The following is a 21,029-nucleotide window of genomic DNA, read 5'->3' on the forward strand; positions in this document are numbered from 1 at the left end:
ATGGTAAACAAGGGAGATTCAGTCACTCTAGACTCTGATCTTACTGAAATGAAGGATGATGATCTGATTCAGTGGAGATTTGAATACACTTTAATAGCTGAAATCAATAAACAGTTCGACAGATTCACTGTATATCATGATGTTCTTGATGAGAGATTCAGAGACAGACTGAAACTGGACAATCAAACTGGATCTCTGACCATCACAAACATCACAACTGAACATGATGGATGTTATAAACTAAAGATCAACTTTTTCAGGAAGACTTCTTTTATTCGTCTCACTGTCTATGGTGAGTTAAATATAAGTTTCACATGTTTTATTACTAGCTAAATCTAAAGAAGTATCTTATCATGACTTATTAGTTAAAATGACTAATTACCTTTACATTTACAGCAGGTTTATATTTAACTTTCTATTAAATTTTTAAATGTTCTTCCTCGTCTGCTTGAATATCTTCATTCATCCTCATTTCTCTTTATTCTCTGATGTTTTTCAGCTCGTCTGCCTGTTCCTGTCATCAGCAATGTTCTTCATCATCTTCATCATGTTCATTGGTGTGTTCAGCTGTGAATGTGAGTCATGTGACTCTCTCCTGGTACAAAGGAAACAGTTTATTGTCCAGCATCAGTGTGTCTGATCTCAGCATCAGTCTCTCTCTACCTCTGGAGGTGGAATATCAGGATAAAAACACCTACAGCTGTGTGCTGAACAATCCCATCAGCAACCAGACTCAACATCTGGACATCACTCACCTCTGTCACACATGTGCAGGTACGGCAGTGCTGATATTAGTTGATGTCAGTGCTGATATTAGTGTTTATTGACTGATCTGATCTCAGTTTGATGTTTTTATTCCTCAGACTCTGTCCACTGTTGTGGTCCTACTGAAGCTGTGATCCGATTGGTCCTCTCTGCTCTGGTGGGCGTGGCTACTGTCATTATTCTGGTTTATGACATCAGATCCAGAAGAGCTGAATGAGATCAAGCTCATATTCACACATCAGGTACATGATTGATGATGACATTTCTCACACACTGATTTTGCATATATTAATATTTGTGAGATTTATTAATTAATGTCTTTATATCTTCATCTTTTTCAGGAAGTATTGAAATCTAAAGCAGAACGCTGAAGTGTGTTTTTGTTATTCTAGTGTTTTTTCATAATAAACACTGATGATTATTTAAGATTCTCTCCTTTTCAGTGTCAATTATAAAAATCCAATTTGCTTTTGTTTATATTTCTCTCTGATACAAAAAAAAAAACAAGTGAATAAAGAGACACAGATCTTGCTGTATATTTGTCTTATGCATTTGCTTGTCTTTATCAATAAAGTTTTCTCACTCTGAGCTTCAAGAGTCTCTCCATGTTTTATTACATTTATTATGTTGAGCGCCCCCTGGAGGAATGCTAATTTTTTTGTACATTGTTCATCAGTGCCACATAAAAATTACATTACATTACAAATTACATTCCATTTTTAAAATATTATTTAAAACATTATTTATAAATGTTTACATTATTATTAGCTCATTCATTTTATTTACAATAATAAACAAACATCTTCTCATTTAATCTGAACAAACACTGATTTGGGACATATTATAATATACTTTGAGAACACAGTGAAACACATAAACAACAGGCAAAAATAAAGTCTTTAAATTAAAAACAACCGATAACAGCTCTCAGTGATGTGTGGCGGGTCCCCGCTATGATAACAGTGACTTTATCAAATGTTTACAGAACAAGCGGGAACCCAGTGTGCCTGCAGCTTTCTCTATTTCTGTTTTATTACGTTATAGAAAGCCTAAAGCCTTTTCAAACCGTTTGGCAAACCCATTTAATCTGCTACCTATTACACGTCAAACTAAGATTACTGTAGAGACAGAAAGTAAGACTGTTAAGTTAGCACTTCTAAACATTCGCTCACTTAAAAATAAATCACTTCTAGTCAATGACTTAATAACCACAAACAACCTAGATTTTATGCTTCTAAATGAAACATGGCTTGAAGACAGCTGCAGTGAAACAATCCTGAATGAAACAGCCCCTCCTAACTTTACTTTTATGAGTGTCTGCAGAGCTGTTAGGAGAGGTGGAGGTGTAACTGCTCTATTTAAAGATGTCTATCAATGCAAGCAAGTGTCATTTGGTGATTACTTGTCTTTCGAATACTTGGGTATTGTATTAAAAGGTGTTCCTCGCATTCTACTTATAGTTATCTACAGGCCTCCAAAATACTCTCCAGCCTTTGTGGAGGACTTTACAGAACTGTTATCAGCAATTTCCTCAGAGTTTGACTGTTTTGCTATTACTGGGGACTTTAACATCCACATAGAAAATGCAGAATCCAATATGGCAAAAGAAATCATAACTGTTTTGAATACTTTTGATCTGACTCAGCATGTACATGGACCTACACACAATCGTGGACACATTCTAGATTTAATTATCAGTACGGGTCTAAACATTTCGTCCATTGTCATTAAGGATGTAGCGCTATCTGATCATTTCTGTATTTTCTTTGAAATATTCATCTGTCCGACTGTTGAAGCTAGATCTGTCTCGGTCAAAAAGCAATGCTTAAATGAGAACACTAGTGCACTGTTTATGAAGGCTATATCTTTAACACCAAGCATATCTGCAGACTCTGTTGATTTTCTCCTTGATTCTTTTAACTCAAAAGTACAGAATGTTATTGATAACATTGCTCCTGTGAAAGTCAGGAAGAAAAGTGGCAGACAAAAAGCACCATGGAGAAACTCAACAGCAGTGCAAAATATGAAAAGACAATGCAGAAAAGCTGAGCGCATGTGGCGAAAGACAAAACTTGAAATCCATTATAACATCTATAAAGATATTCTTCATGCTTTCAATGTGGAATTAGGCAAAGCTAGACAGACCTTCTTCTCAAATATTATAAACAGAAACTTAAACAACACCCGCACTCTTTTTGCTACAGTAGAGAGACTAACAAACCCCCCAAGTCAGTTTCCCAGTGAAATGCTCTCAGACAGCAAATGCTGTGAGTTTGCTTCCTTCTTCTCTGAGAAAATTAATAATATCAGAAAGGCGATCAGCACATCCTTGAGCTGCACTGGGGTAAAACAGATCAGATCACAACCTCAGAAAGTAGCTATAATGTCTGATTTCGAAGCAATTGATGGTAAAATTTTGGAAGGAACAGTACAGCACCTTAAAACATCAACCTGCGCCCTTGACACACTTCCCACATCTTTTTTCAAAAGAGTATTAAACTGTTTAGAAGCAGATCTCCTAGAAGTGGTAAATGCCTCACTTCTCTCTGGGACTTTTCCAAAATCCCTGAAAACTGCAGTTGTTAAGCCCCTCCTGAAAAAGAGCAATCTGGATAACACCATATTGAGCAACTACAGGCCAATCTCAAATCTTCCTTTCATAGGCAAGATCATTGAAAAAGTTGTTTTCAATCAGCTGAACAAGTTCTTAAGCTTGAATGGATACTTTGATAACTTTCAATCTGGTTTCCGACCGCATCACAGCACAGAGACAGCACTCATAAAGATAATAAATGATATTCGCCTTAACACAGATACAGGTAAATTATCAGTGCTGGTTCTACTTGACCTCAGTGCTGCGTTTGACACTGTCGATCACAACATTCTTCTTGACAGGCTGGAAAACTGGGTTGAGCTTTCTGGGATGGTCCTAAAATGGTTCAGGTCATACTTAGAAGGGAGAGGTTATTATGTGAGTATCGGTGACCATAAGTCTGAGTGGACATCCATGATATGCGGAGTCCCTCAAGGTTCAATACTCGCACCCCTCCTGTTCAACCTATATATGCTGCCACTGAGCCAAATAATGAGAAAGAACCAAATTGCATATCACAGCTATGCAGATGACACCCAAATTTACCTAGCCCTATCACTTAACGACTACAGCCCCATTGACTCCCTGTGCCAGTGCATTGATGAAATTAAAAATTGGATGTGTCTAAACTTCCTTCAGTTAAACAAAGACAAAACTGAAGTCATTGCGTTTGGAAACAAAGATGAAGTTTTCAAAGTGAACATGTACCTTCACTCTAGGGGTCAAACAACTAATAATCAAGTCAGGAATCTTGGTGTGATTTTGGAGTCAGACCTGAGTTTCAGTAGCCATGTCAAGACAATAACTAAATCAGCGTATTATCATCTCAAAAATATTGCAAGAATTAGATGCTTTGTCTCCAGTCAAGACTTAGAGAAACTTGTTCATGCTTTCATCACCAGCCGGGTGGATTATTGTAATGGGCTCCTCACTGGTCTTCCCAAAAAGACCATAAGACAGCTGCAGCTCGTACAGAACACTGCTGCCAGGATTCTGAGCAGAACCCGAAAACATGAACACATCACACCAGTCCTCAGGTCCTTGCACTGGCTTCCAGTTGCATTTAGAATTGATTTTAAAGTACTGTTACTTGTTTATAAATCACTCAATGGCCTAGGACCTCAATACATTGCAGATATGCTCATAGAATATAAACCTAACAGATCACTCAGATCATCAGGATCAAGTCATTTAGAAATACCCAGGGTTCACTCAAAGCATGGAGAGTCTGCTTTTAGCTGTTACGCCAGCCGCAGCTGGAACCAGCTTCCAGAAGAGATCAGGTGTGCTCCAACAGTAGCCACATTCAAATCCAGACTCAAAACACATCTTTTTACCTATGCATTTGCTGATTGAGCACTGTGCTATGTCCGAACTGTTTGCACTTTATTTTATATGTATTATCTTTTTATTCTTTTAATTCCTTTTCCTGTTTTTATTTCATTTTTAATGTATTTTATATCTTTTATGTATCATCTTGTTATTCTGACTTTTAATGCATTATTGCTGTCTGGTTGAAAGAGCTGGGGGAATTAGGAAGAAATTGATAAGGTTAAAATTTGGTAAATTTGACAAACCATGGGGAAATTTAAGCTGTAGTGCATGGTTAAGATATCTCTGGATTACAGTCAGGACACTTTCCAAAGGGGGAAATTTCCAAAGGGGAAATTTGAACTGCGTTCCATAGGTAAGATATCTCCGGAAGGGGGATTAGGGCTGTGTGGTGCAGTTTGAGGTGTCTTGGCAAAAGGGGAGATTGAAACTATGTTTATCAGTTTGAAGTGCCTTAACAGGTAGCAGTCCTGTTGGATGAGGAAGATCCATTCTGATCTGCTCTGATGAATAGATCCGTTTAGATACAACTCTGATGGACGACAACAACAACAACAACAAACTCCCTGAGACTTCCTAGCTCTTCCATCCAGATAGCAAAATTCTCTGTTTTTACTGTTATTTCTATTCCTTATGTTCTATTATTATTATTCTTTTTTATGTAAAGCACTTTGAATTACCATTGTGTATGAAATGTGCTATACAAATAAAATTGCCTTGCCTTGCCTTGCCTTGCCTAAATCTCTAGTGCAGGGGTTTCCAGTCCTGAGGGCCACTTTTTAGCTCCAAACCCAATTAAACACCTGAACCAGGTGTGTTGAGGCAAGTTGGAGCTAAACTCTACAGGACAGTGACCCTCCAGGACCGAGTTTGGACAAACTGCTCTAGTGTGATTCGTCTCTATGGTCTCATCTGCGGATCAACAGCTCCGTCTAGTGTCTCACCCTGAACTGACATGTTATCAGGAGTGATTTGCTCAGTATCTGTAATGATATCCACTGATTGTGCCTGTTACTCAAGAAAGCCACTAGATGGCGCTGTGTTAAGGATTATGTGATGAATACTATGCAATGAGTAATGAATACAACCATGTTGAAGTGTTTTGCCTGGTTCACACTACACGATCTTACACGATTTGGCCACAATCTGCTTGACGTAAGGTGTCGTGGGGATTCGTAAATGGTAATGGGTGTCGGGATGCAAAATTTGATTGTTTCAGCTCATGTAGTGTCAGAGTGGACGACAACTGATTTCATGTCTACCAGAGGTGGACATTCCAGTTGTTGTGATTTATAATAATAATAATAATGATAATAATAATAAAAACCTTTGTGTTAGGCACAAACAGACATCAAGAATCAACGTATGAATCTCAACAAAGTGACAAGTAACATATTCTGATAAACAGATCAACTCTGAACATTAGAAACACACACACACAGCTTCAGGTGCAGCGTCCATGACGGCTGGAGACTCTGGCGTGGCAGCCATGATTCATGAACACTTTATTTTTCTCAGATTCGCCAAAGTAACAAAATCTGCAATCAAAACTCATCATGAACATCAGGAAGCATTTCTTTGTCAAATTTCTCCAAGACCAAATATCAAAATTTCTCTAAATGAACAATTACATTCACAGGTTACTGTGTGCTTCATTAACTCTCATTTATGAATTTTGCTTGAACAAATGTAAATAAATAATTAAATAATTATTTATAAATGTAAATAATTGTTTTTTAGTCAAAATGGACCCTGCAATGTTTTTTCTCTTTTATTTTATCTGCTCAAACATCAGTGTGTCTGATTTGATCTGTCTGGTGAATAAGCAGCTTCTGCTGGATGTTTGTGGTTGATGTGTGTGTCAGCAGTTTGTGGCTGAAGTGTTTCTTCATTTTCTCTCTTGCTAATAAGAAGCTCACAATCTTTCACTCCACACAAAACATTTTTACACTGACCTGTGACTCTTATTTGACTGTTGATGGATTCACTTTATTTCAGAGGTCAAATATGATGACATCACACAACACTAATAACATACCAGTAGACACAGATATCTAATCCAATATTTCACTCTTCTGATATTAGTTTTCATTCAGGGCCAGAATTAATCCAAAAATGTAAGATCAGCAAAAGCTTGTTGATTTTCTTAAAGTTAAAGGAGACGGATGTGTGAGCGGAAACTGACTGAGGTTGGGGGTGGATTCACACTAAACCAGATAAATATCACAGTTCAGTCATTTCAGATCAATCTGAGTGTTTTCAGACATTTTAAGAGTTACTCTCTGGGCTTTTCAGTGAACAGATGAAGAAAATGTCTCTGAAATTAGTTTTGATCTGTTTGTGTTTGCGGCATCTGGATGGTGAGTTTAAATGTGTTTTTATGACTTCAGTTGTTTCTGTTCTGGTTACATATAATGATTTAATGGTTAAATCAGTCAAAGAGGATCAACATTCACTGTTATTTCTCATAGAAATAATTAAACTGATTTTACTGTGAGATCAATTTTGCATTCATGTCTAAACTCAGTTATTATGGATTGATTAAATAAAATAATATAAATATGAAGCTCAAATACTCAAAAGCATTAGTTTTATTGTGACATTAAACATTAAAGCAAAAGTATCTTTTATATTTAGTTAATGTTCCATATAAAATCTATTTCTCTTTTCATTGACCATCTTTTGTCTTTGTTCTGCTGCAGAATAGGGTGAATTCAGGTCGATTGGGATACTTTTCCCCCAGTCACCTTAATGGCAAAAAGTGTCCCAATCAACCTGAATTCACCCCTGTTGTTAATTTCACATTTAAATGATGAAAAGTATTTTAGTGAATCTTCATCAAACCAAAGTGATTTTTAAGCTTTAATCTGCGAAAAACTTTCTTCAGGTCTGTTTGGTAGTGATGCTTTTGAGTCAGTGTCAGTAAACAAGGGAGATTCAGTGACTCTAGACTCGCGTCTTACTGAAATAAAGTATGATGATCTAATTCAGTGGAGGTTTGAAGGCACTTTTATAGCTGAAATCAATGTAACGGCTGAGAGATTCACTGTATATGATGATGTTCTTGATGGGAGATTCAGAGACAGACTGAAACTGGACAATCAAACTGGATCTCTGACCATCACAAACACTACAATGAAACATGATGGATTTTATCATCAACAGATCAAACAGATCAAAAAGCAACAGATCAAACATCTGAGACAGAATTTAATTCTTGATGTCATTGGTGAGTTAAATATCAGTTTCACTTGTTTTATATTTTAATCAGCACAAAGATACAATTATTAATCTAAACTCCATTTTGCTTCTGTTGTTTAATGATGATATTCATTTCAAATTTACATTTCATTTGTGACTCCCACTAAACAAAGTTATATCCAGAAGACATATTTTCAACATAGCATCTGTATTTCATATATCTTTGATTGTCACTGTGGTTGTGATTCATATCCAAAATCTTAATGTCTGTGTGTGACAACATGAAACACTCGCTCAAACAACTTGTGCTTTCTATTGCCTTTCAAGATAATTGATCATTTTAATGCTATTGGTGTCAATACCCACACAGCAAAAGGACTCTGTGGCGGATCCACTGCGGAGGTATCGCGCAGAGGTGTATAGTCCAGGGCTCAAAAAGTAAAAGTCCTGCCATGTTTTTTTTCCACCCACTGAAGCAGTGTTAAAGTTAATGAGATAATTAAGTCATTAATTGAGTGATGATTGAGCGTTATTGAAGACACCTGATGATAACAAGCAGAATCACCAAAGGAGAAAATCACTATTTTTAAGACACCATCTCAGAGGTCAGGGTTTGTTTTAGTTGAGCTCTTGACCATTGATTTTTTAATATTAAAATTTATTTTGGCAGTTTTAACTGCATTAAAACCAACCAGGGGTGAGTTTCCCGAAAGCATCGTTGGTGAACCATGGTCGTAAGTCCCATTGAACTCTATTGGTAACGACGGAACTTGCGACCATAGTTCGCTTTGGAAAACGCACCCCAGACAAGCAAAGTTAAAAGATCAGGTGGTGTTGGTTATGTTTTCACATAATCATTATTTGATCTGAATCACTGAATTCATTTAGAGCCCAATCTCTGAGTTAGATTTACATTATTGATTACAGCAGCACTGTGATTCTGCAGCACAGGATCAGCTTTATCAATATAATTTTTTTTTAGAGTTCTGATTAAAAAAAAAAAAAAAACGCTCATTTAAACACACAGACATCAAGAATCATCCTGTGAATCTCAACAGTGGTGGCCATCATAAAGCATGTTGCAGTGCATTCTGGGAGCCACCAATCAAAACTCATCCACGGCTCCCATCATGCATTGCTGCATGAATAAATTATGAGATGAATTGTCTTAGTAATTTCATTTATTCTCACTATTAAAATTTTGCTGTTTTTCTGTGACTTTTTAGTAGCTTGTTTTCTAATGTTCAGAGTTGATCTGTTGATCAGAATATGTTGCTTGTCACTGTTGTTGAGATTCACAGACTGATACTTGATGTCTGTGTGTGCCTAAAAAAAAATTATTATTATTATTATTTTTTTTTTTTATCAGAACAACTTTTAAGAAATCCTTCATATTTTATTGATAAAACTGATCTTCTGTATAATCAATAATGATAAACTAACTCAGAGATTGGGCTCTAAATGAGTTCAGATCAAATAATGATTATCTATGTGAAAACATAACCAACACCACCTGATCTTTGCTTGTCTGGCTGTTACAACTCAGGTACAGCAGCCCAAACAAATTCCAGTATTAAAAAGGCAAGGGTCAAGAGCTCAACTAAAGCAAACCCTGACCTGCCTTAGGGAAATGCCCTTGCTCGGGGGGCAAGGGCACTTTCGGCCTACTTTGCACTCCGTGTACGGCCGTTCGAGGACACTCGGCATCGCCCCCTAGCGGCGCCCGACCCCCGTACATGAACGTCCTATCCGTCCCCTTTCGGCCTGTTCCGCATCCTCCCACCTGCGACTTATCCGACGCGACCCCTGTAGTAAGTCCGCGGACAGACCCATGAAAGACCAGCCGAACGGCCGCGCCGGGCGAAGTGTCGCGCCGCCCGGGCACGTAATCGGGGGCGCGTCCACCGACTGACTACGGGGGCCCTGTGGAATAAGTTACAGGTGGGAGGGTGACCAGCGGTTGTCCGCGTGCTGCTTTTCCGTCCCCTTTCGGCCTGTTCCGCGGCCTCCCACCTGCGACTTATCCGACGCGCCCCCTGTAGTAAGTCCGCGGACAGACCCATGGAAGACCAGCCGAACGGCCGCGCTGGGCGAAGCATCGTGCGCCGCGCCGCCCAGGCACGTCATCGGGGCGCGTCCACCGACTGACTACGGGGCCCTGTAGAATAAGTTACAGGTGGGAGGGTGACCAGTGGTTGTCCACGTACGGCTTTTCCGTCCCCCTTTCCGCAGCCTCCCACGGGTATTTTCGAAGGGCCATAACTCCGAGACGCCGGGGCCTAGACCCACCAAATTCGGGTCGGAGTAAGATCTCGAGGGGCCCCTTCTAACGCGCCCGGGCCCGAGGCTCTAGCGCCCCCTGTGGCGGAGCTAGAGGCCTCCACAGATAAGGGGGTGCTCCGGAACCGAGCCTCCCCGGGGCCCGGGACCGCGGCTGGGGAGAGCCCCCCGAGGGACCCCTCGAAGCCCCGAAGGACGAGCCGCTGGGGCCTTCCGTTCCCGAGATACGGCCACGGGAACCGAGGCGCCTCGGTGCTCGAGACTCCCGTGGGGACCCCGCCGCAGGCAAAGTCCCGAGCCTCGGGGCCCTTCTGCTTCCGAGATACGGCCACTTCCTGCCCGGCTTCGGGCGGCCGTATCTCGGGAACCGAGCCGAGTGGGAGCCCGGGACTCGGGGCGTCGAGGGGTCCCACCGAGGCCCCCCAGCACCGGGCGTACGGAGCCCCGACTCGGCTCGGTTCCCGAGATACGGGCACTTCCGGTCCGGCTTCGGGCGGCCGTATCTCGGGAACCGGGCCGACTCGGAGCTCGGGGCGCGGGAGGGGCGGGCCGAGGGCCCCCCTCGACGGGTGCGCGGAGCCCCCGGGACGCTCGTTTCCGGAGGCTCCTCGGGCGCCCGTCTGGCGCTGGGGACGGGCCGTGAGGGTCGGTGTCCACGGACGGGCTACGGGCCTCCGTCGGATAAGTTGGATGCGGGCGCTTGCCGGTTAGGGGAAGCGCGTTTTGCGATCCGCGCCGGCCCATTACCACGGGTCCCGCGGGGCTCCCGGGGGCCCCAGCGAGACGGGGCCTTTTCCGCACGTTGCCGGAGCGCGCGAAAAATTGTTTAGGGGGCGCCGCGCAGCGTCCTGGAACAGCCGTCCACCGAGTGCAAGATAGGCTGTTCTTGGCGGCGGGGGTAAGGGAATTCCCTAAATAGGGGTTAGGGCACGTAGTTAGTTGGTGGAAATTTTGCCCTAGGCTTAAGAGGCCACTGTACCGATAACATGTGTGAGGACAGGGTGGCTGTCTTTGTACACCCACCTGCTGCTTATTCTGATGTCCATTGTCTGTTTTTCCCTTATTCCGGGGGTAAGGGTTTTTTTCGGGCGATAGTCGGTGCGTGTCCACCAGCGGGGGCGGTGTTGGGTCGGGGTGTACAGGGACAGCCTATCTGTACCCTTCCGACCTAAATTTTGGGAAACGGGCCGTGGCACCCCCCGACGGGCGGCGGAGGGCCGGGGGGCGCCCTCGGGCGGGCGTTTCGAGGGCATCTCCGAACGGCCTATGTGCCCTTGCCGGATAGGCCGCGCGTGTACGCGGGGGAGCGCTTCCCGCACAGGGGAGGAGGAGGGGGGTCCATTTCGGAGTAAGTTCGCATACCGGGCAGGCCAAGGAAGCGCAGTTTCCGCAAAGTGCGCTTACCCGAAATTGCGCAGTTCCCTGTGCATTTTCGAGTAAGAATGCATGCGTTTCCAGTGCGCTTACCCGAAATTGCAGGCCGGGTGGCCCGGTCCATTTGCGGGTGAATCTAGCTGCGTCTTACTGGAGAGTGTAAGTCAGAAGGGTCTCAGGGACTGACGGGTGAGACAGTTAGGTTTAGGGTGCAGGTCCAGTGGGAGATGGTTAGGTTTAGGGGTGCAGGTCCAGTGGGAGATGGTTAGGTTTAGGTGCAGGAGGGCTGACACGGTTAGGTTTAGGGTGCAGGTCCAGTGGGAGATGGTTAGGTTTAGGTGCAGGCGGGCCGAGACGGTTAGGTTTAGGGTGCAGGTCCAGTGTGAGGTGGTTAGGTTTTGGAGGAGAAGAGAAGTAAGTGATTTGGCCACGACTCACTGGAAAGTGTATCTGGAGGAAGAGGCCTGTGTGATAGAACAAAGCAAGGGGAGTCAGAAGGTCTCAGGGACTCCGAACTTGTATATCGCAATATATGCATAGGTTTTTCAAATCATATAACCCATAAACGAAAAACCCGCTGTCAATGGGAAAGGAACAGCAATCCTACGGGCTCCTCGTCGAATAGACAGCAGGTGGGAGGCCGCAGGGTAAGGGAAGCTGCCATCGGTGTACAAACACATGCATATATTCAAGTTTCTCAAGTCACGGACCCCATAAAACGAAACCCATGGTCACCGTCACGCGAGCAGCATCCCCAAACGTCCTACGGGGTCCTCATTGGATAGATAGCTGGTGGGAGGCTGTCGGGTAAAGGAAGGCGCCTCCCAGCTGCGACCAATTTGAGTAAGCCATCTGTATGCAGATATATTCAAGTTTCCCTGTATTTGACCTGTGTGATAGAACAAGCAAGGGGTCAGAAGGTCCCAGGGACCCCAAACTTAGGGAATAAGCAGGGAGTGGGATGCGCGGAAAGCCAGGGGTCAAAAGGTCGCAGGGGCTCCAAACTCGACGTGGTGGTAGTCCAGGGGCCCTCGGTTCCAGGTCCTGGATTTCGGGGTTCAGGATGGTTCCTAAGCATGTTTTTTCGCGGTGCAAAATTCTTCTCCCTTTTCGGTTCCCATTGAAAAGAGTCTTTCTGCCTATGACAGCAAGAGGCCCGAGAGAGAGATTGTAACATAGCGACCTAAAAACGGGTCCCTGCGTGCGGGAGACCCTTCCTCTCAACAAGCTGTCCCTGGGGCCCCACGTATAGTTTGGGCCCCTGGCTGTACACCAACAGCCTATGTAGAATAGGCAGGGAGTGGGATGCGCAGAAAGCAAAAGGGGCAAAACCATGGCCCGTGGGCCACGGACTATCCACAGACGGCCTAGGGGGGCCCTGTCGGATAAGTTAAAAGTGGGAGGGTGACCAGTGGTTGTCCACGGAATGCGCTTTGGTCCCCTTCCAGCCTATTTGGCGGGTCATCATAACAACTGTAACTTATCCAACGTGTGCAATCTGTGTACAGGCCATCCACTTGACCTGGACATCCCCAAACATCCTACAGGGTCTGTGTCGAATAGATAAAAAGTGGGAGACTTGCAGGTAAGGGAAGCCACCTGTGTACAAATATATGCATACTTTCAAGTTGTTCAAGTCAAAAATCCCATAAAATGAAACTCAAAGTCACTGCAGAATCCCCAAACAGCCTAAACGGTCTGTGTAGAATAGATATAAAGTGGTAGACTTGCGTGTAAGGGAAGTCAATAAGCCACCTGTGTACAAAGATATACATCATTTCAACATTTTTCAAGTCAAAAATCCCATAAAATGAAACTCAAAGTCACTGCAGAATCCCCAAACAGTCTGTGTAGAATAGATATAAAGTGGTGGACTTGCGTGTAAGGGAATTCAATAAGCCACCTGTGTACAAAGATATGCATCATTTCAACATTTTTCAAGTCAAAAATCCCATAAAATGAAACTCAAAGTCACTGCAGAATCCCCAAACAGTCTGTGTAGAATAGATATAAAGTGGTGGACTTGCGAGTAAGGAAAGTCAATAAGCCGCCTGTGTACAAAGATATGCACAATTTCAATATTTTTCAAGTCAAAAATCCCATAAAATGAAACTCAAAGTCACTGCAGAATCCACAAACAGCCTAAACAGTCTGTGTAGAATAGATATAAAGTGGTAGACTTGCGTGTAAGGGAAGTCAATAAGCCACCTGTGTACAAAGATATGCATCATTTCAACATTTTTCAAGTCAAAAATCCCATAAAATGAAACTCAAAGTCACTGCAGAATCCCCAAACAGCCTAAACAGTCTGTGTAGAATAGATATAAAGTGGTGGACTTGCGTGTAAGGGAAGTCAAAAAGCCGCCTGTGTACAAAAATAGGCACAATTTCAATAATTTTTCAAGTCAAAAATCCCATAAAATGAAACTCAAAGTCACTACAGAATCCCCAAACAGCCTAAACGGTCTGTGTAGAATAGATATAAAGTGGTAGACTTGCGTGTAAGGGAAGTCGATAAGCCGCCTGTGTACAAAAATAGGCACAATTTCAATACTTTTTCAAGTCAAAAATCCCATAAAATGAAACTCAAAGTCACTGCAGAATCCCAAACAGCCTAAACGGTCTGTGTAGAATAGGTTTAAACTGGGAGGTTTTCGGGTAAGGGAAGTCGATGATAAGCCGCCTGTGTACAAAAATATGCACAATTTCAATAATTTTTCAAAGTCAAAAATCCCATAAAATGAAACTCAAAGTCACAGCTGCATCCCCAAACAGCCTAAACGGTCTGTATAGGTGTAAACTGGGAGGTTTTCGGGTAAGGGAAGCGGCCTCCCACCTGCAGTCTATCTGACGGTGACCCAGTAAGCCACCTGTGTACACCAACTTGTGTACAGGCCATCCACTTGACCTGTCCCTAAACCTAACCGTCTCGGCCCCCTTGCCCCTAACCCTAACCGTCTCTCTCGGCCCCCCTGCCCCTAACCCTAACCCTAAGCCCCTAACCCTAACCGCCCGGGCCCCCCAGCGCCTAACCCTAACCGCCCGGGCCCCCCGGCGCCTAACCCTAACCCCCTAACCCGCCTGGGCCCCCCGGCCCCAAACCCCTTCGGGCGGTCCGTGGACGCGAGGAAGACTACGGTGGAGGAAGGTCGGTCAGGGGGAGGATTAGGGCGTTCGTGGACGGGCGATGAAGGGTAGTCGGTCGGCGGTAGGTTTAGGCCGTTCGTGGACGGGCGGCGGGGGGTAGTTGGTCGGCGGGAGGTTTGGGCCGTTGGCGTACGTCTAGGCGCTCGGGGGGAGCCCTAGGCTGTCCCCGTCCCGTGGCGCGAGGGCGCCTCCCCCTGGCCAGGCGCCCTTACCCCGGGGGTAAGGCCGAAACCTCCCCCCCGCGCGCTAGGAGATGGGGGAGCAGGCGTCCACAGCGAGCGCCGCTCCCTCCGACCCCCTAGACGTCCAGTGGCTGTCAGAGGCTATGGGCGGCGCGGGCCACGAACAGCCGGTTCCCTTGCGCTGCCTTAGGGAAGCGCCCTTACTCGGGGGTGTCGGAAAGGCCTATTTCGCACTCCGCGGACGGCCGTTCGTGGACACTCCGCAACGCCCCCTAGCGTCCGCAATCCGTACAGGAACGTCCTATCTGTCCACTTTCGGCCTACTTTGCACTCCGTGTACGGCCGTTCGTGGACACTCCGCACCGCCCCCTAGCGTCCGCAATCCGTACAGGAAAGTCCTATCTGTCCACTTTCGGCCTACTTTGCACTCCGTGTACGGCCGTTCGTGGACACTTGACGTCGCCACCTAGCGTTGGCGCCCCGTACATGAACGTCCTTTCTGTCCCCTTTCAGCCTACGCCAGGGGTAAGGAGGAAAACGTACACTTGGCCGCTCACTTAAGAAGGAAACGGGCGTCCATTTTTTGCAGCGCTCCCTCCGACTGACTAGAAGTACAATGGCCGCTTAAACGAATGGGGTTTTTTCCACCAACGACCTAAATGACCTTCCCTCGATGATGGTGGCTTAAAAATTGTGATTTTCTCCTTTGGTGATTCTGCTTGTTATCATCTTCAATAATGCTCAATCATCACTCAATTAATCACTTATTGATCTCATTAACTTTAACAGCACTTCAGCGGGTGAAAAAAAAAATATAGCAGAACTTTTATTTTATGACCCCTGGACTATACATCTCTGCCGCGAACGGACCCGTATTGGAGTCCACTTGCGCGCAGTGACGGATCTGTAGCGAAGGCGGATCGCAGACCCCGCCTTGGCTCCGCGCTGCATCCGCTCCGCATCCGCGATTTAAACCTTACCTCCGTGGCGGGTCCGTTTGGGACCTGCAAATTTATACAACCGTTACAGTAAAGGCACATGCGCGTCCGCGGATCCGACATGGGTTCGCTCAGGATCAGCTGATTGACAGTAGAATTTACGGTGTCGCCCGGATGCGGACCTGATCCTCTGGCCGGCGTCAAAACAAATGTGACAGTCACGCAGATTTGGCGACTTGAATGCGGAACTAAAGCAAACACTCATCTCCACGATGGTGGCTTAAAAACTGTGATTTTCTCCTTTGGTGATTCTGCTTGTTATCATCAGGTGTCTTCAATAATGTTCAATCATCACTCAATTTATCACTTGATTATCTCATCTTTAACACTGCTTCAGTGGGTGGAATGAAAAATATGGCAGGACTTTTACTTTCTGACCCCTGGACTATACACCTCTGGTATCAATATTTTCTTACACCCCTATTGTTTTCTGTTTGTGTTTGATGATACAGTTGAAATATCAGTGAATGAGGGAGATTCAGTCACTCTAAACTCTGATCTTACTGAAATGAAGGATGGTGATGTGATTCATTGGATGTTTGAATACACTTTAATAGCTGAAATCAATGTAACGGCCGACAGATTCACTGTACATGATGATGTTCTTGATGGGAGATTCAGACACAGACTGAATCTGAACAAACAAACTGGATCTCTGACCATCACAAACACCAGAACTGAACATGCTGGAGTTTATCAACTAGAGATCAACGGTATGATGATTGATTTTCATCTCAATGTCATTGGTGAGTTCAAAAATTTTTACACCTGTTTCTTAATGACAAAAGTGAAATCAAATCATACTGTCAGGGTTGTGTTTGGTTTTGAGTTTGTTTTATGTTCTTCTTTGTTCTTAGTTTTCCCGCCACCTGTTTGTTCCCATGGTTACCCTAATTTGAGTTAATTTGTCCCAGCTGTGTGTGTTTAATTAGTCTTGTTCAATCCTCTGTTCTCTGTGTATTTAAGCCCTATGTTTGTTCTGGTCAGTTGTGATTTCTATGTTGTGTTTACTTGGTTGTTTTCCAAGTCAAGTGTTTTTTTTGTATTTAGAGTTTGTGGATTAAAAAAACTACTGCAACCAGGACTGTGACACATACGCCATTTTGTTAGTTTATTTTTGTTTTATGATATTGTTTGTGTCAAACTTAAATTTTAAACAATTTAATGCAATAAAACATAATCTGTTAATCTGTGACAAACCCTGTTTCTTTTTGTTCGGTGATTCAGTGTCAGTGATGGAGGGAGATTCAGTCACTATAAGCTCTGATTTTACTGAATTGAAGAATAATGATTGGATTCGGTGGAAGTTTGGAAATGAACACACTTTAATAGCTGAAATCAGTAAACGACCCAACAGATTTGCTGTATATGATGATGTTCATGATGGGAGATTCAGAGACAGACTGAAACTGGACAATCAAACTGGATCTCTGACCATCACAAACACCACATCTGAACATGATGGATGTTATAAACTAGATAACGACTATTACATGAGGCCTTCTGTTATTTGTCTCGCTGTCTACGGTGAGTTAAATATCGGTTTCACATGTTTTATTTATTACTAGCTAGATCTAAAAATTATCTTTTCATGACTAATTAGATAAAATTGCTAATTCCCTTACTTTTTTACATTAACAGTCAGGTCTATACTTAACTTTCTATTAAATTGTTTTAAATGTTCTACTTTTTTTTTTTTTTTTTTTTTTTTTACTTTTTTTATGTTATTATTGGTTTTCATTATACATAACAAAACATACTAGTACAAAATTAAATAAATAAATACACTGTATACAAAACAAACAAAAGTAAATAATAATAATTATAGAAATGACACTTAAATGCACAACAGGTTAAGCAAGTCACACTTAAAAAGGATGACTGATACTAGATTCATGCCTGAAGTAACAATCTGAATAAAATTCTCCCACATGTCAACATCCATGTGATTTCCATTCACTTTAGCAAACATTTTTTCATATGATATTATATATCCTCTATTATATATTCAATCCACATTTTAAGTGAAGGACATATCTTTCCAAAATGAAAGTATCAATCATTCTGTCATGATTACACCCACATTAACAAGGGAAAACTTATAGGTTACTATTGTAACCCTTGTTCCCTGAAGGAGGGAATGGAGACAGTACGTTGATACTAACGTAATGGGGTCTTGTTTGGGAGCCCAATCACCTCCAAATGAAATAAAACGAGCCAATAGGAACTGGCCAGTTAGATTTACATGCCGGGCCACACCCCCGGCATCCGGGTATAAATAGGACCGGCATACTCACTTCCATTCATATTTTGCTGAGGAGCCGAGCCAGGGTACCCGGCCATTCAGCGGTGGCTCAGGGCTATGGAAAGGGGATGTAATGTCTCCGTTCCCTCCTTCTGGGAACGGGGGTTACAATAGTAACCTAGACGTTCCCATTCAGTCATTCACATTCTATGTTACGTCGATACTGAGGTAATTGGGTCCAAATGGGAAGCACCATAGCAACTGAGCCACATTAGGAGTGTTAGGGAAGCAGATGTTGGCAAGCCGTGGCGTGCCCAAATACAGGTGCTACCACAGAGTCGTAAACCTCCAGCATCTGGAGTAAGCCCGAGAGGTCTTCCATACCAGTGGGATGGAGAGGACAGGGCGTTACTCAGGGGATGGTCAAAGCTGCTGAGACCACACCTTGCCCGAAGGGAGGTGACATGTGGAAGACACATATGGACTGACCCGAGGGGCAATAATGCATATGGAAGATCTCTGATGTAGGTCCTACCTTCCGGGAGGAACTCTAGCACTCAGAGACAGAGCAGAGCAGAGCCGCCCAGGGAAAGACAAGGATTTACCATCAGGGAAACCGGTCTGTGAACAGACACATATGGGATTATATCATACATCATATGGGCATCCAGCCCAGTACAAGGGCTGACCAACCGGGCATGCACACGAGTACTGGACCTGGCCCCGGACACCTCCGCCGCATCTGGCTGCTGCAGGATGCAGGAGGATCTCCACAGGGTTCACCATGTGGGGAACTGAACTGAGGAGCAGGAAAAGTGCTTGCATTCCTTTGTCCGAGGGAAATGGCACAAGCAGGCTAACACCTGTGGCTATCTACATGTAGACAGCACACGGGTGGACACCGGGTCCACTCGGAGATTATATAATCTCGCGAATGTGTTTGGTGTCAGAGGCAGGTGCTACAGAGGCACCGTGCGTCAACACCCAGGAGGAGGCAACTTCCCCGAGTGGAGTGAGCTCGCAACCCAATGGGGCACGGCTCGCCTTGGGACTGGTACGCCAAGGCGATGGCATCCACTATCCAGTGGGCCAACCTCTGTTTGGAAACAGCCTTTACCTTCTGTTGACCTCCAAAGCAAACAAAGAGCTGCTCAGAGCTCCTAAAGCTCTGCATGCGGTCCACGTAAACACGCAGGGCTCGAACGGGACACACCAGGGGCAGCGCTTGCAAGTTCACCACCTGGTCCCGGAAGGGAGTAGTGGGAACTTTGGGCACATATCCAAGCCGGGGGCTCAAGATAATGTGAGAGGAAGTCGGCCCGAATTCTAGACACGATTTACTGACCGAAACTGCTTGCAGGTCCCCGACCCTCTTAAGGAAGCGAGCGCAGTCAGGAGCACTGTTTTAAATGACAGAGGTTTCAGCTCGACTGACTCAAGGGGTTCGAAGGGAGCTCTCTGTTGACTCGCCAAAGCGACAGAGAGGTCCCGAGAGGGAATGAGGAGAGGCATGGTCGAAGGTGTGGCCCAGCATGTAAATCTCACTGGCCAATTCCCATTGGTTTGTTTTGTTCTATTTGGAGTTGATTGGGCTCCCAAGTGAGACCCCATTACGTCAGTATCGACGTAACATCAAACGTGACTGACTGAATGAGAACTCGTTATTTTTAATCTGAGGAATCTCAGATTTATCTCCTAAAAGTCAAATCCTTGATGAAAATGGAAGGTCAAATCCCAAACATCTTCCAAGATATTTCAACACAATTTCCCAAAAAAGTTGAATCTTTGAACACTGCCAGAGAGCATGAATGTATGTGCCAGTTTCTTGTTTACATTTCCAGCATTTATTATCAATCAGACAACTCTAAAAAGTTGCACTGGAGTTTAATAATACCTTATACTGGATAAATGTACCTTTTGCTTTGTTTCTGTACCTTCCACTGTAGGACATAATTCTGTCCCAAGTGTCCTTATCTATGTCACTATTAATGTCTCTTTGCAAAATCAATCTTAAGTTTTCACAGTTCTTATCAACAATTCCTAAACTGAGTTGATAGAATTTAGATGATTTTTGAAGGGGTCTTGGTAGTTCACAAATGTTTTCTAAAACATTATTTTCTTGTCCCATAGAAACTTTTGCCACAAAACAGTTTCTAATCTGTAAATATTACCAAAAGTGATTTTATATCCTGAAATTTTGGAATAAGATTGAATCATATTAAGGAGTACTGTTAAGGAATGTGCAAGGTCTTATTGTATAAAAATTATAATCTTGGTTCCTCTCTGTGTTTTTTCCTCGTCTGCTTGAATATCTTCATTCATCTTCATTTCTCTTTATTCTCTCATGTTTTTCAGCTCGTCTGCCTGTTCCTGTCATCAGCAGTAACTCTTCACAATGTTCTTCATCATGTTCATTGGTGTGTTCAGCTGTGAATGTGAGTCATGTGACTCTCTCCTGGTACAAAGGAAACAGTTTATTGTCCAGCATCAGTGTGTCTGATCTCAGCATCAGTCTCTCTCTACCTCTGGAGGTGGAATATCAGGATAAAAACACCTACAGCTGTGTGCTGAACAATCCCATCAGCAACCAGACTCAACATCTGGACATCACTCACCTCTGTCACACATGTTCAGGTACGGCAGTGCTGATATTAGTTGATGTCAGCGCTGATATTAGTGTTTATTGACTGATCTGATCTCAGTTTGATGTTTTTATTCCTCAGACTCTGTCCACTGTTGTGGTCCTACTGAAGCTGTGATCCGATTGGTCCTCTCTGCTATGGTGGGCGTGGCTACTGTCATTATTCTGGTTTATGACATCAGATCCAGAAGAGCTGATCGAGATCAAGCTCAGATTCACACATCAGGTACATGATTGATGATGTCATTTCTCACACACTGATTTTGCATAT

At 43.8% G+C, this 21,029-nt stretch overlaps 1 protein-coding gene across 1 annotated transcript; it reads left to right on the forward strand.

Moving 5' to 3' along the window:
- LOC137028225 (uncharacterized) lies at nucleotides 1–20,992 on the forward strand. Its single transcript, XM_067396996.1, has 6 exons — nucleotides 1–316; nucleotides 7,608–7,919; nucleotides 16,325–16,618; nucleotides 17,100–17,399; nucleotides 20,473–20,751; nucleotides 20,841–20,992. The coding sequence occupies exons 1-6, from the start codon at nucleotides 1–3 to the stop codon at nucleotides 20,990–20,992; spliced, it is 1,653 nt and encodes a 550-aa protein (XP_067253097.1).
- Nucleotides 20,993–21,029: the final 37 nt, after the last annotated feature.

Source organism: Chanodichthys erythropterus, chromosome 10 (genome assembly GCF_024489055.1).
Source record: "Chanodichthys erythropterus isolate Z2021 chromosome 10, ASM2448905v1, whole genome shotgun sequence".
NCBI classification, from domain to species: Eukaryota; Metazoa; Chordata; class Actinopteri; order Cypriniformes; family Xenocyprididae; genus Chanodichthys; species Chanodichthys erythropterus.